The sequence below is a fragment of the Podarcis melisellensis genome (genome assembly GCF_964234715.1).
Source record: "Podarcis melisellensis genome assembly, chromosome: 1".
NCBI classification, from domain to species: Eukaryota; Metazoa; Chordata; class Lepidosauria; order Squamata; family Lacertidae; genus Podarcis; species Podarcis melisellensis.
In genome coordinates this window covers 122,873,691-122,889,939 of record NC_138528.1, presented here as the reverse complement: position 1 = coordinate 122,889,939, position 16,249 = coordinate 122,873,691, and the positions used below count along the sequence as shown (strand labels likewise).

The 16,249-nt window shown below is 43.3% G+C and overlaps 1 protein-coding gene across 2 annotated transcripts in view; it reads left to right on the top strand.

Moving 5' to 3' along the window:
- Positions 1 to 16,249, top strand: part of LOC309365541 (aldehyde oxidase-like) — a 55,104-nt gene that overhangs the window by 21,032 nt on the left and 17,823 nt on the right. For both annotated transcript variants that reach the window (XM_081903556.1, XM_081903555.1), the window contains exons 17-24: positions 1,405 to 1,574; positions 2,978 to 3,104; positions 4,405 to 4,527; positions 5,766 to 5,862; positions 6,607 to 6,731; positions 8,430 to 8,563; positions 11,654 to 11,741; positions 13,626 to 13,712. In XM_081903556.1, the coding sequence (XP_081759682.1) occupies positions 1,405 to 1,574; positions 2,978 to 3,104; positions 4,405 to 4,527; positions 5,766 to 5,862; positions 6,607 to 6,731; positions 8,430 to 8,563; positions 11,654 to 11,741; positions 13,626 to 13,712 (951 nt within the window). The remainder of the gene's footprint in view (positions 1 to 1,404; positions 1,575 to 2,977; positions 3,105 to 4,404; positions 4,528 to 5,765; positions 5,863 to 6,606; positions 6,732 to 8,429; positions 8,564 to 11,653; positions 11,742 to 13,625; positions 13,713 to 16,249) is intronic.

The following is a 16,249-nucleotide window of genomic DNA, read 5'->3' as shown; positions in this document are numbered from 1 at the left end:
TGGGAGGCCACTTTCATGCAAGTTCTTCTGAAACGGGAGAGGGAGTCAGACTGAACCCCAACCAAAGGCCTGGCAGAACAGCTCCATCTTGCAGGCCCTGCGGAAAGATGTCAAGTCCCGCAGGGCCCTAGTCTCTTGTGACAGAGCATTCCACCAGATTGGAGCCACAGCCGAAAAAGACCTGGCTCTAGTTGAGGCCAGCCTAACCTCTCTGTGGCCTGGGACCTTCAGGATGTTTTTGTTTGAAGACCGTAAGTTCCTCTGTGGGACATACCAGGAGAGGCGGTCCCGTAGGTACGAGGGTCCTAGGTTGTATAGGGCTTTAAAGGTTAAAACCAGCACCTTAAAACTGATCCTGTACCCCACCGGGAGCCAGTGCAGCTGGTATAGCACCAGGTGAATGTGATCTTGCAGCGAGGACCCCGTAAGAAATCTCGCCGCGGCATTCTGCACCCGCTGGAGTTTCTGGGTCAGTCTCAAGGGCAGCCCCACGTATTATTTCAAAACTGTGATTTTGAGGGGTTTTTGTAATATCAGGCTTTGACTTCTCCAAGTGTTAAGCTATTGCTGTCTGCTTAGAATTCATTCCTTATTATCTTAGCTTTATTTGTCAGATCAGTGAGCTTTGTTAGATTAGTGAGCTATTTCCAAGGTGGAATGAGAGGTGTTCCAGAGAGTCATTGATTTCAGCTTTTTTAGTCTATACATTGAAGGAATACAGAAGCTAAGGGAAACACAGTTTGCTTTCATGCTAGGTAGAAGTCTCGTTCACTTGCATGTTATGGTAAAAGTATTAGGTAAAAGTTTGGCACTAGCTTGACTGAAAGAGTTGAACTAAAACATAATGTGGATAAGCCCTGATTTCTCTTCCCTACAGTTTAGGATGCAGGTTATCTCATTGTGATTGCAATTGGGGGGGTGAATTGTCGAAAGGAGAAATAAAGCTAAAGGGACCCCTGACCATTAGGTCCATTCGTGACCGACTCTGGGGTTGTGGCACTCATCTCGCTTTACTGGCTGAGGGAGCCGGCATACAGCTTCCGGGTCATGTGGCCAGCATGACTATGCCGCTTCTGGCGAGCCAGAGCAGCGCACGGAAACGCCGTTTACCTTCCCTCCAGAGCGGTATCTGTTTATCTACTTGCACTTTGACACGCTTTCGAAGTGCTAGGTTGGCAGGAGCAGGGACCAAGCAACGGGAGCTCACCTCGTCGCGGGGATTTGAACCGCCGACCTTCTGATCAGCAAGTCCTAGGCTCTGTGGTTTAATCCACAGCGCCACCCGCGTCCCAGAAAGGAGAAATAGTTTGCATTAAAAAGAAAATAAGTTAAAGCAAAGGGTCGTCGTGACTTATTTGTAGTTGATTTGTGGTTTCCTTTTCTTTCTTTCTTTTAATTAAAAAGGATGTGGAGGCAGGACAGCTTCCTCAAGATCCCGTAGGACGTCCAGTCATGCACCAGGCCGGTACTAAACACGCCACAGGGGAAGCTATTTATTGTGATGACATTCGCACCGTTGATGAAGAACTCTTCTTAGCTTTAGTAACCAGTTCTAAACCCCATGCAAAGATTATGTATGTGCCGCAATATAGAAAACTATACATTGTGTGTGTGTGTGTGTGTGTGTGTGTGTGTGTGTGTGTGTGTCACCTGGCCCTTCATGGATCACTGCCTTGTTGTGGCGAAGGGGCTTTAATAACCCCAAGAAGCTAAGAGTTATGCTGTGCAGGGCCACCCAAGACGGACAGGTCATAGCTCAGAGTTTAGACTAAATGTGATCCTCCTGAAGAAGGAACTGGCAAACCACTCCAGTATTTTGCCAAGAAAACTCCACGGGCATAAAAAAGGAGAAGTTTTGAGTAGAAAGTGAGAGTTTCCAAGGCATGCTCTGGTTCATGGGGTCACAGAGAGTCGAACACAACTAAGACGGCTAAACAACAACAATATGCCACCTGATCTTATAAGATAAGAAGCTGTGGTGTATAACAATATATTCAAGAACAATATAACGGAAAACACTGTAAAAACAATACAATTAAGCATGATATGGCATGTAATAGCTGCATGTAACCCAAATATGAGGGAGGTACAGAGTAGTAGTAGTAGTAGTAATAATAATAATAATAATAATAATAATAATAATAATAATAATAATAATGTATACCCCGCTCATCTGGCTGGGTTTCCCTAGCCACTCTGGGCAGTTTCCAACAAAACACTAAAATACAATAACCTATTAAGCATTAAAAGCTGCCCTAAACAGAGCTGCCTTTAGATGTCTTCTAAAAGTTTGGTAGTTATTTTTCTCTTTGACATCTGGTGGGAGGGCGTTCCACAGGGCGGGTGCCACTACCAAGAAGGCCCTCTGCCTGGTTCCCTGTAACTTGGCTTCTCGCAGTGAGGGAACCGCCAGAAGGCCTTCAGCGCTGTACCTCAGTGTCCGGGCAGAACGATGGGGGTGGAGACGCTCCTTCAGGTATACAGGACCGAGGCGGTTTAGGGCTTTAAAGGTCAGCACGAAAACGTACTGGGAGCCAGTGTGGGAGTCTTCACCCCCTTCCCCTCCCTACCCCCCACCCCCCCAGTTTCCTTACCAGCCCCGTCTCCATTTCAGTGTCAAAGCGACACATTCCACTGCTTCCCCACCCCAGTCCCATAGTCCCTTTAGTCTTCGCCAGCCCCTTGGCCCATCTCATCCTCATTCTGCCATGTACCTCCTTTCAGTGGCGTAGCGTGGGTTGTCAGCACCCGGGGCAAGGCAAGTAATTTGCGCCCCCTAACCCGTGAATTTTAGTAGGGGCAGAGAGCTGCGAGTGCGAGCGCGCCCCCCCAGATGTTGCGCCCGGTGCGGCCGGCCCCCCCCTGCACCCCCACGCTACGCCACTGCCTCCTTTTCTCCCCGCCCTTGTCCCAGCAACCTGTGAATAATTGTTTCTGCTCTTATTGTTAGTTAACTTGCTTGCACTGCTTCTTGCAGATCAATTGATCCTTCAGAAGCTCTCAAGGTGTCAGGTGTAGTTGATATCGTTTCTGTTCAGGATGTCCCAGCGACTAATGAGTTCTACAACTATGATGTCCCAGATATTGTGTTTGCCAGAGAAAAGGTATGCCACATTTAATCATCAACAGTTCATAGTTATTTAATTATTTTAATTTTGTTAATCTTAATAATAATAATAATAATAATAATAATAATATATTTATACCCCACTCATCTGGCTGAGTTTCCCCAGCTACTCTGGGCGGCTTCCAATCAAGTGTTAAAAACAATACAGCATTAAATATTAAAAACTTCCCTAAACAGGGCTGCCTTCAGATGTCTCTTAAAAAGAAGATAGCTGCTTATTTCCTTGACATCTGATGGGAGGGCGTTCCACAGGGCAGGCACCACTACCAAGAAGGCCCTCTGTCTGGTTCCCTGTAACCTCACTTCTCGCAATGAGGGAACCGCCAGAAGGCCATCAGCACTGGATCTCAGTGTCCGGGTAGAACGATGGGAGTGGAGACGCTCCTTCAGGTATACAGGACCGAGGCCGTTTAGGGCTTTAAAGGTCAGCACCAACACTTGGAATAAGAATAAGAATTGACTTGAATAAGAATTGACTCATTCTCCATTGTATATATACTTTGTTTTTTGTTTGAATATTTGTTTCTGTTGCATTATTATTTAAGTGTTCACTGATTTGTCTCACTTTTTATCTCTCTAATATTCCCCTGCCAGGGACAGTGTGTGACAGTTTCTTGACTGGGCTTCATTCACAGAGTACTTTTTCACACTGTCTCTCACTTCATACCTGGCTAATGAAAGTAAAGTGTGGGAAAATTGGGGAAAGTGCAGCTTTCAACTAGCTCCTGAAATTATGCAGATCCCACAGTTTGGTTTGTGCACCAGTGTGCAACCAGCAAACCACTGACTTGCTACGTTAATTATTCAAGTTAGTTGTGCATCAGTGTGGAGACAATATTGAACCAACTTAAATATTTGTGCTGAGGTTTAGGATACACACTTTTTAATATAAAAAAGAGATAACTTTGTATATGTATGTAGAGTAAGCCCACTATTTACTCATAAAACTTTTAAGTGCAATATACAATGTGACACTAGATGGCGATGGTGAGCCTTATGGAAAAAACAATATATTTTTTAAAAGGCTTTTTAAGAAAGCATTTTCAGAATGGTTTTTATGTGTGTGTGGATTCCACCTGGGTTCAATGGCAGGTGGGATCGCCAAAGTTATTTCCCCCAAAATTCTGCCCCCTTTTTATTTTTAAAATTGCCACATGTGTAAAGCTGAATGCACACTAGTTAAATGTGTGTAAGTTGTGGGCTTACTGCAGTTTCATCAGCTTTCCGTGGAATATGTGTGTCCAAAAGTTAAGACACTGGTTTTCTCTGGTTTTCAGGTGACTTGTGTGGGTCAGATTGTCTGTGCAGTGGTAGCAGATTCAGATGTTCATGCTAAACAAGCAGCTGCAAAAGTGAAAATACAGTATGAACTTCAAGAACCTGTGATCCTGACCATTGAGGTAAAGAACAGCCTTTTCTTAACTGCTGCTGTGATAAAAGCTATTTATTTGTACTACTAGTTATTTCTATTAAAATTCCAGGTGTCTGATTCAGTCCACAACCCAGATAAATCAAATTAATCAAAATTAATCAAATTAATCAAAAAAATTGATTTAAAATAATCTAGTCCCATTGTAGGGCTAAGTAGGCTTACAACCAGATATTCGGATTTTACTAATTTCTATATTGGTTGTCTGTTATAACAGAAGAACCAAAGAGTCCTGTGGCACTTTAAAAACCGAGACATCTTATTATTGAAGGAATGGGTTTCTGAGCAGTCAGTTTAAAACTGACTCAAACCCCCCCCCCTTTTCTTAGCATTTCTAAAATGCTTTAACTTGAGTTGTTGAGCAAATGCATAACAAGAACACAGTGCATAAACAAGGCTCTCTCCTTTATCAGTCTGTGACAATAAGGCTGGCCTTGTCCACTCTAAAGTGGAACAGAGATGACACTCTAGGTCTTATCTTACCACAACCCTGACGCACAGACCTAAGTCCGGGAACAAAGCCAGAGTGCGTTCTCGGAGATGATGACCTCTTCCTCCAAGATAAGAGTAGGAAGAGGAAGATCCTTTTATGGTCAGAAGTACAGGAAGGAAGATCCTTTTATGGTTGAGAATACCAGAGCAGGAACATATGTGATGTCAACCTGTGTACATAGGCTGACGTGGTTGGGTTCCTAGGGGAGGAGGGAGAGGGTGCCTGGAGGATATATATACTGCATGAAACTTCTCATTTCTTTGGACTTGCTGTGGACTCACCACGCAAGTGCCTTCTGCTATCCGGAGAGCAGAATAAACTCTTTCTTTGAACCAACCTCAGTGTCATTTGACTTCCTTACTCCTGTCCTGGAGCAACACAGACCCAATCTGTGAACTCCAATAAGGCTACATTATGGTATAAGCTTATTGTGCCCTAAGCTTTATTGCATTTTATGGAGCAGACTCTAGTAAACAAAACCTTATGCCATAATTGACTTGGTTAATCTTTCAAGTGTCACAATACTCGTTGATGCTTCTGATTTTGTTGCTCCACAGCCTGCCCTGTAAATTGTGTATTTGGGCATGTCTATATTAAATATTCACAACGCCTAAAAGTTTAAATATCATGGCTTTCCCTCAAGGGGTGCCGACAGTTTGTTCAAAATAAACAGGTAGGGTGCTGAGCTTAGGTGTATGTCTCTTCTGTTGCTGCAGGAGGCAATAGAGCACAATTCATTCTTTGAACCACAGAGAAAACTGGAACGAGGAAATGTGGATGAAGCATTTAAAGTCGTCGACCATGTACTTGAAGGTAAATCGCAGCCTGCTGATTCAAACCTTACCGTGAAAGCCACAAAACAGACACCCCACCATCAGGGAAGTTTTTAATGTGTGACATTTTTGTGTATTTTTGGTCTCTGTGGAAGCCGCCCAGAGTGGCTGGGGAAACCCAGCCAGATGGGTGGGGTACAAATAAATTATTATTATTATTATTATTATTAGCAGGTGTGGGGAACATTTGGCCCTCCAGATGTTGCTGAACTGAGACTTCCATAAGCCACAGCAAGCACTGCCAATGATGATGGGAGCTGGAAGTTCAGCAACACCTGGAAATCTAAAGGCTTCTTGTACCTGATTTACACCCCACTCGCCAGTGCCCTTGGACTGAACACAATACAACCCCATGCCTCCCAAACTTGCGAATATAGTTAATGCACCATATAATGTCAGAAACAGCTATTCGTTCAATTTGAATATATACCTCCTAGGAATGCAGGTGCTTAAACCTAATTCTCACACAGGCAATAATTCGTAACTTCTGCATACAGGCAAACTTTTAAAGGCCCACCTGATTAGTTGAGCGTCATAATTTCTGCCATAGAGAAGTGCAACATCTGCATCCTTTCTTACTGGTGCCCTTGATACTAGGCAGTTTGAGGCTTGGTATTTCTAAGATTGCAAAAATGAACATTTGTCTACAATTATGCACAATGCAGTGTGGCTTTTCATCCACTTTCTTCCAGTACTGATTTAAGATGTTCTCTTTTTGAAACAGGCGAGATCCATGTTGGCGGACAGGAGCACTTTTATATGGAAACTCAGAGCATTCTTGCTGTTCCAACAGGAGAGGATAAAGAAATGAACTTGTTTGTGTCCACCCAGCACCCAGCATTTGTACAGGTTAAGAGAGCTATCTCATAACATGTTGCACAAGTGACAGCCACGTTCTCTGTGTCTTAAAGCCCTACGTTTATTGGGCTCAGCATATCACTTCCTCTCTTATGGGCTCCCACTGATATTTTGCTGCTACCTGGAAATCGGGATGCTACCCTGGAGATTAGCTGCAGAATGGGCTCTTTCTTACACTTGGTTCTGGGCTTCTAACATTTTGTAAAGGAAGAGCAATTTCTGCATCACCAGTCTAAAGCAGCAAAGAAACCGCTGTTGTGCCACTGCCTTTTTCATCATGAAACCCTAAAGGATCAAATCAGATCAAGGCTGGAATCGAGAACAGCATACTGTGTTACTCTGCAACACCTTTTGCCCCTGGAGAGTTGCAAAAGGCTAAGCCTGCGTAACTTTCAGCCCCCCCCCCTTCTGCAGTTAAGATTGGCATCTGAAGATGATTAAAGATATGGGACGGCTGGGCTTAAGGATTTGACATTTTATCTGCATCACTGAGCTTAGCTATTCTGCAGCACAGAGTAGTGGTTACGAGAACAAGCTGTGAGCCTGCTCAGGCTTTGCCTTACTCATGAACTCGCTTTGCGGCTTTAGGCAAGCCTCCTGCACTCACCCTCAGCCCCCCTCCTGCCTCACAGTAATTGTGAGATAATAACACTGGCCTACTTTCCATGGTGGGGACACGGGTGGCGCTGTGGGTTAAACCACAGAGCCTAGGACTTGCCGATCAGAAGGTTGGCGGTTCAAATCCCCATGACGGAGTGAGCTCTGGTTGCTCGGTCCCTGCTCCTGCCAACCTAGCAGTTCGAAAGCACCTCAAAGTGCAAGTAGATAAATAGGTACCACTCCGGCGGGAAGGTAAACGGCATTTCCGTGCGCTCCTCTGTTTCGCCAGAAGTGGCTTAGTCATGCTGGCCACATGACCCAGAAGCTATACACTGGCTCCCTCGACCAATAAAGCGAGATGAGCGCCGCAACCCCAAAGCCGGTCACGACTGGACCTAATGGTCAGGGGTCCTTTTACCATTTTACTTTCCATGGTGGTTCAAAGAGTTACTGTTGAAGCCCCTGTTGTGGTGCCCATGGCCACCATATCACCCGCAGACATCCTCCTTGGCACCTTCTAAGGCTTCCTGACCCTCCCAATTTATTTACTACTGTATTGTTTGATTGGGGGGTTGAGGTGTGTTTTCGTTCGCGAGAAGGAACTGTTGGTTGCTTGCCTGTTTGCTTCTTCTTTTGCCTGTGTTTTTTTGGAGGGGTAGTTGTTTTGCCTTTGAGGGTGTTCTGAGCACTGCCAATTTTTCTTCTGTGAAATGGGTATTTTGTGGCAACCACAGCAATTCATTGAGTTCCAAACAAGCCCCAAAACCCTGACTCTTAAAAGCTTGGGGACTTCTAGACCATGGTTGGTAAATTTCTTTCCACAGGTAGGATACAATAGACTCATGTAAGCCTTCAGGTATGATTAATTTGCATTTATACCAAAGCTGGTGCCTTACCTGATTCTGCTAATGTTCAGCAACTTTTGGAGAAGATTTAGGAGAAAAACAACAACCAGCCTCTGAAGTATTTCTGTTGGTCCAAGATTCAGAAAGGGTTTTTTCCCCCTTTTACTTTTTTAACCTATGTGTTATCCCGAATTTGAGACACCTCTGATTGTACCGGCATAATAAAATATTTGGTTTTGTGCAGGAAATGGTGGCCTCCTGTTTAGGCATCTCAAGCAACAGGATCATGTGTCATGTGAAACGAATCGGAGGGGCTTTTGGTGGAAAACTGTTGAAAACAAGTCTTCTGGCATGTGTTGCTGCTGTGGCAGCTAAGAAGTAAGTGTGTATGTGTGTGTATATATACGATAGCTCATGAAGTTGTCTTTCAAAGCAGTGGAATTGGAGGGGATGGGAAATGAAATAATGAATAAGGCGGGTGAAACATCCATCGCATTTTCAGATGCTAATTGGAACACAGTCAACAAGCTTTTAGAAATTGAATTTATCTATTTTGATACTTAAAATAGTATTGGATGGATTTAAATGCCAGGAAGAAATTGTCATAAAACTCTAGGCAAATGTAGAGGAGGTATATATGGTTTGCCATACTGTGCTGAGACCAACAGAGCCTCTGTTGAGACAGTAGCATCGTGACTCATTGAAATAGATAATGACAGGATGTCTATTGTAACCCAAAGCAATGGGCTGTTGTGCAAGTGGTTCCTATTTTGAAGAAAGGCTGTGCTTTGGATACAAAGCCACCATTTCAGATTTTAGTGACAAGAGATATATTTCACTGGTGCTGGACATCCTCATCTAAGGATAAAACTAAATTTCAAAACGCTGTGTAGGTTTTGTTGTGATTACCGTATTTTTCACTCTATAGGACACACCGGACCATAGGACGCACCGGACCATAGGAGGGGGAGAACAGGGGGGAAAAAATTCTCCCCCTCTCTGCTCAGCGCCCCTTCAGCGAAGCAGCAGGAGAAACGAAGCCCCTTCCATTTCTCCTCCCGCTTTGCTGAAGGGGCACTGCGCAGCTCTCCCTCTCTGCTGAAGCCAGGAGAGTCTTGCTCTCCCGGCTTCAGCAAAAGGAGCCTGAAGCCTTCGGAGCGCAGCGCGAGGTCCTGCTGAGCTCCAAAGGCTTCAGGCGGCTATGTCTGAAGCCTGGAGAGCGAGAGGGGTCAATGCGCACCGACCCCTCTCGCTCTCCAGGCTTCAACAAAAGCAATGCGAAGCCTTCGGAGCACAGAGGGAGCGCTCCCTCTGCGCTTCGGAGGCTTCGCGTTGCTATCGCTGAAGTCAAGGAGCCTGCATTCGCTCCATAGGATGCACACATATTTCCCCTTAATTTTTGGAGGGGGAAAAGTGTGTCCTATAGAGCGAAAAATATAGCCCTGTTACCAAGGTGAGATCAATAGCCCTTACTCTTTTTTTAAGCAAAGGGATTTATACTTTTTGCTGTACCTGTTAAATATATAGGCCAGGGGTAGCCAGTGTGACGCCTTCCAAAGGTTTTGGGCTACCATTCCCATCACCATTTCACATTGCAAGCCTGCTCATGTTTACTGAGAAGGAAACCACATTAAGGGACTGGGGCCTGCTCCCTGATTAAGTTTTTCATTTTATTAAAAAGATAATATACTAATTCAGCTCATTTAATTCAAAAGTTTTTTCTCCTCGGGATTGCAGCCATAATAATAGCTATTCTCTGTGCGTGTGCACTTGATATGTGCGAGAGCAGTACTGGAACTATTTCCTTAGATGGTAGCATGTGAATAAAATGCTGAAACATGCTCAAAGTTGGAAAGACAAGCATCCAAAGGCTTGCCGAAGCATTTATTTGCTGCATATATATTCCACACCAGAAGCACTATAGAGTTCCTGGGGCAGTTTACAATTTTTTTAAAAATGCAGTGCCATACAAAATGATAGGAACGTTGCCAGATTAAAAAGAACAGCACAGTGAAAACAGCAACAGACTCCAGTGAATACAACCTCAAAGGAGCACAGTAGCTTACAAGCACAACACGCAGCAGTTTAAAAAGTTAAGCACTTGAACACTCTAGGCTATAATAACATGGTTTTCTTAGAGCGAAACTAGATGGAATGTTAGACACATTGTCTGTCATGGGGTCCCTACACCCTTTTAAATAGCAGCTGGCAGGGAGTGAAGCTGCTGTTTCTTCCCCGGAGGTGCAAATCTGTAAATATTAGCTGGGCTGGTGGTGGAAAAAGCCATAGGGAAAGGGGTTAAGCCAAATTACCTCCACACACAATGGATACTGTCAAAAAGAAAAGGGACCTACAGATGGCAGCAGGCCAATCCACACCATACATTAAAAGCACATAAAGTGCCCATTTAAAGCGCTTGGCTCCCCCCAAAGAATCCTGGGAGATGTAGTTTGCTAAGGGTACTGAGAGTTGTAGTTCTGTGATGGGGAAACTTCATTTCCCAGGGTTATTTGGTGAAAGACAAGTGCTTTAAATGTGTGTTGAACGTTCTTTAAATACAGTGGTACCTCGGGTTACAGACGCTTCAGGTTACAGACGCTTCAGGTTACAGACGCTTCAGGTTACGGACTCCGCTAACCCAGAAATAGTACCTCAGGTTAAGAACTTTGCTTCAGGATGAGAACAGAAATTGTGAGGTGGCGTGGCGACAGCAGGTGGCCCCATTATCTAAAGTGGTACCTCAGGTTCGGAACAGTTTCAGGTTAAGAACGGACCTCTGGAACGAATTAAGTTCATAACCCAAGGTACCACTGTATATGGTATGGCTCTGCCCAACATGTTTAACATCACAACTAGTTTGGTGATACTATAGCTCCCTTCCGGTTTGATCCATTGCCTATAGTTCAAGCATATGGCAGTAGTTTATGTGGTCGCAGTTATTATGAACATGGAGCAGGGGTTTGGTTATTCTAGATGAATAAACATGGATCACATGTGTCTGTCTGCCATATGATGTGCAGGGGGCTCCTAAGAAAATGTTAAGCTACATTATCATAAAAGTAGGCATCAAAGGGGCATTTTAGGCTTGGTTACATAGAATACTTTTATGACAAACTTAGAAAATAAAACATGCTTCTCAAAGATCACAAATTACACTTTCACATCTGTGCAAAAAGCGCGCACACTCTCTCTCTCTCTCTCTCTCCCTACTTCAGTTTCCATTCACACCCACCACTGGTTTGAACAGCCTGTTTTGAACTTAAAGAGCTCTCTCTTTTTCCTTGCCTCTTTCCTCTAATATCTCCCACATTCTGCAGAAACCTGAAATCTGTATGATGATTACATAAGTATTGCAGTGGCACTCATTGAGTTTTGCCACCCGAGGCAGTAGTTTGAATTGCCTAGTAGGTTGGGGCAGCCTTCTTTGTCACTCTCTACTTAGGTCTTTTTTGTGTGTTTTGTTTTCAGGACAGGCCATGCAGTTCGCTGTGTTCTAGACAGAAGCACTGACATGTTAATCACCGGAGGCCGTCACCCAACCATCGGCAAATATAAAGTAAGCAGCAGAATTAACCTGTGTGTCGGATTTTTTTCCTGCTTATATGATATCTTTATTGTCATTGTCCCATGCAGAACAATGAAATTGAAAAACTACATAAAACATTCAAAAACCCCTAAAAACTCTGAAACCCTATTTTAAAATACACTATACTATAGAGACCGCTTATGCTGCGTTTAGAACAAGTATTGCATTTGTGTAGAAACTGTTTCTCAGGCAGCTAGTCCTGTCCTTTATAACCCTATAACTTCTTCCAGAAGGCAGAAGCTGAAAGAGATCATTTCCGGGGTGCGTACTATCCTGCGCTATCTCTGCCGCTTTCTTATGGCACCTGGCAGCATAGATTTGATCTAAGGTGGGAAGAGTGCACCCAATTATTCTCTCTGCAGTCTTTACAACCCTGGACAGCATTGTTTTTTCCCTGGCCGTTCAGCTCCCAAACCACACACACAGACCATAAGTTAATACACTCTCCACAGCACAATGGTAAAATGCCATCAACAGGTCCTTTGAGAGATTGTTTTTCCAGAGGATTCTCAGAAAATATAACCTCTGCTTCTCATCTTGCAAATAATGTGTACATAGAACAATGCACTTGCATCAATTGTGAATGCCACACATGTAGCATGGTGCCTCAGAGGCTGAGCTGTGAAAGTAGAAAGTTACGGGCTCGCATTACTAGAAGTCCTTCAGTCCTCTTCAAACTTGGTTGGCATTCTTCGTTGCACTCAAGGAACGCAGTTATGGAAAAAGTATCTGCCCACATGTTGTTCTCTCACTCATTTGCAACATTCTTCTGCAAATAGCATCTCTCCCATGCAGGCAAGAAACTGCAAAGGCATGCTTGTCAGTTGCCTGGAGAAGGGACTGCACATGTACAAGCATAGTCACATTGGAGATGTGTGAAGTAACCACATATGGCAGAGATGGACTCTGCTACATTCAGCTCACACATTCAGGAGCTCCCAGCAAGCCATTGTGTCTCAGTTTTTGAAATGGTATGATGAGGAGTGTTCAAAGAGTGTTTGCAAAGAAGATAACTAAGACTTCTAGGTTTATTCGGTGGCTTCTATGAAGGGTCGGCAAAAGGCTGGTTCATATCTCATTCTTATCATCCAAACTCTTTGAATATATTTGAAGCACCCTGAACCTTATGAAGTGCTATGTAAATGCTTTAAATATTGCCCTATTTAAAAACATTATATTCTCACCTCTCAAAGCAACTTACAAAAGGATATACAGTGGTACTTCGGGTTACATGCACTTCAGGTTACATACGCTTCAGGTTACAGACTCTGCTAACCCAGAAATAGTACCTCGGGTTAAGAACTTTTCTTTAGGATGAGAACAGAAATCATGCTCCGGCTGCGTAGCACCAGCAGGAGGCCCCATTAGCTAAAGTGGTGCTTCAGGTTAAGAACAGTTTCAGGTTAAGAACGGACCTCCAGAACGAATTAAGTACTTAACCCAAGGTAGCACTGTAATTATAATGAAATGACTGGATCTGCCTGTGATCAACATTGCAGTGAAAATAGGGAAAGATTTGGCCTCATCTTCTGTGTTTATTGCAGGGAAAGCTATCCTTTTAACTGAATGGTTGTTTGTACATACATAATTTTATTTGTATGCCGCCTTTCCACAGTTCAATCCATGCTCAAGGTGGCTTACAACATGAAAAAATACATAACAACAAAACAACAAAAGTAAATCACAAGATCTAAAATAAAGATACGAAAAAAGAACAGCAAGCCCCACTCAAAAACCCCCGAACACCCCCTGCAAAGACTATATTTTACTGCAGTACCATTTAAATAATAGATAAGTGGAGAGTACCAGGGCATTAAGCTCAAAGTAGCCTGTCCTTTCATTGATCCAATTTAGGTTGGCTTCATGAGTGATGGCAGAATCATGGCTTTGGATATCAATTTGTACTTGAATGGAGGATGCACCACTGATGATTCTGTTCTGGTGAGTATGTTTTAACCGGAATGATTTTTCATGTTGTACAATAGGAGAATGAACAAAACACCACCTTCCTATGAGAACAGTGGGGAAAAGGGAAGCTCTTATGAGGACGAATGCAATTTACTTATGTAGGGTGATTTTTAAAAGCCGCTGTTCCCTTAGTTGCTAGAATATTATCAGTGGCAAAGTTTTTATCGGTGGTTGCAAGAACCAATGATCCCTATCTTTAAGTCTGAACAAAATGCTTGTTTAACCTGGAGGTAGGCTATCTGAATTGTGCATTGCTTTGTAACGTTTTGTTGGGTCTCTGGACCGTAATAAAGATTGATTGATTGATTGATTGATTTACTTATGTAGGATGATTTTTAAAAAGCCGCTGTTCTCCTAGTTACTATATGTTACATTATCACCCGTCCAGTTGCAGGAGTTCAGTTTACAATGTTTCAACAATGAAATCAGTTTAGATAAAACAAGAAAGCTTAACAATTAAATCCAAAACAAATATACACACACATACAAAGCAGTGAAAATGTTCAACTCGCCCAATGGATTTTTAATATAAATAAATGTATGGTATGGCATTGACCATAAATAGCTGAGTGCAGACAGACTTGGGATATTTTGGCAATGTGCATTTTCCAGAATACACATTAGCTACAGTCACACACTACCTGATCTTCATAACAGAAGCTCCAGTGTGCATACACATGAAGCAAAGATTATGGGATAATGCACACAGTGACTTGCGATCTCAATCGCACACAGTCTGTAGTCCGTTGGCAGTAGCAGTACAATATGGGCATGTCTTTAAGTTAACACCTTACATTAAAAACCTGACAGTACCAAATTATCGAAGGCTATTCACCAAAGCCAGACTAAACGTCTTTCCTTCAGTGTTGGATGGCAGGTTGAGAGGAATTCCCTACCAGGACAGACTTTGCTCATGTGCTCAAGACATCAATTCTATAAAACATATTTTGCTGCACTGTGCGAAATACGAACAGGCCAGGGATGAACTGATACTACCCTTGCTGGTACCTTTCCCGGGAAAATCAGAGGCTCACTATGTCAGGTTCCTATTGGAAGACTGGACAAACGCTAAAACATTATCAGTGGCAAAGTTTTTATCGGTGGTTGCAAGAACCAATGATCCCTATCTTTAAGTCTGAACAAAATGCTTGTTTAACTTGGAGGTAGGCTGTCTGAATTGTGCATTGCTTTGTAATGATTTGTTGGATCTCTGGACCATAATAAAGATTGATTGATTTACTTATGTAGGGTGATTTTTAAAAAGCCGCTGTTCCCCTAGTTACTATATGTTACATTATCACCCGTCCAGTTGCAGGAGTTCAGTTTACAATGTTTCAACAATGAAATCAGTTTAGATAAAACGAGAAAGCTCAACAATTAAATCCAAAACAAATATACACACACATACAAAGCAGTGAAAATGTTCAACTCGCCCAACGGCTTTTTAATATAAATGTATGGTATGGCATTCAACATAAATAGCTGAGTGCAGACAGACTTGGGATATTTTGGCAATGTACATTTTCCAGAATACACATTAGCTACAGTCACACACTACCTAGAATCATAGAATCATAGAGTTGGAAGAGACCACAAGGGCCATCGAGTCCAATCCCCTGCCAAGCAGGAAACACCATCAGAGCACTCCTGACATATGGTTGTCAAGCCTCTGCTTAAAGACCTCCAAAGAAGGAGACTCCACCACACTCCTTGGCAGCAAATTCCACTGTCGAACAGCTCTTACTGTCAGGAAGTTCTTCCTAATGTTTAGGTGGAATCTTCTTTCTTGTGGTTTGGATCCATTGCTCCGTGCCCGCTTCTCTGGAGCAGCAGAAAACAACCTTTCTCCCTCCTCTATGTGACATCCTTTTATATATTTGAACATGGCTACCTGATCTTCATAACAGAAGCTCCAGCATGCATACACCTGAAGGCATGTGGAGGGGCATGGCCCGAGACGTGTGCCATCATTGGGGCACGGCTAGTGCGGTCCTGTTCTCTCCCCCGCCCCCCATTTGTGAAAAGAGGCTAGTGTCAGTAGGCCAGGGGAAGCCAACACGGTGCCCTCCACATTCTGTTGGGCTACAACTCCCATCAGCCCCAGCCAATGTGGTAAACACTCGGAGATGGTGGGTGTTGCAACCAAACAACCTCTGGGGAGCAACACGTTGGCTCCCTTTAGCAATAGGCATTAGCTTTGATTTGCTTCAGTTGATTGTGGCACATGGAATCTGAACCTTAGCTTCTTTCTTTCTTTTTTATAATGCTTTTTATTAACATTTTCCAAAAAACGAAGAAAGAGGGGGGAAAAAACACTCTTTACAATCATTCTTAATGTCATCTTATATACATTGCGCTAAATCACGCTTTGACTTCCTTCCTTCCTTCCCAGTTGTGGTTTTCTTGGTATACATCCTCGCTTACAGTTTCTTCTATTTTTCTATACACGTCACAAGAATTATGTTAATCCTGCTATAGTTCTTAGGCTTCTGCAGTTAATTTCTATATAC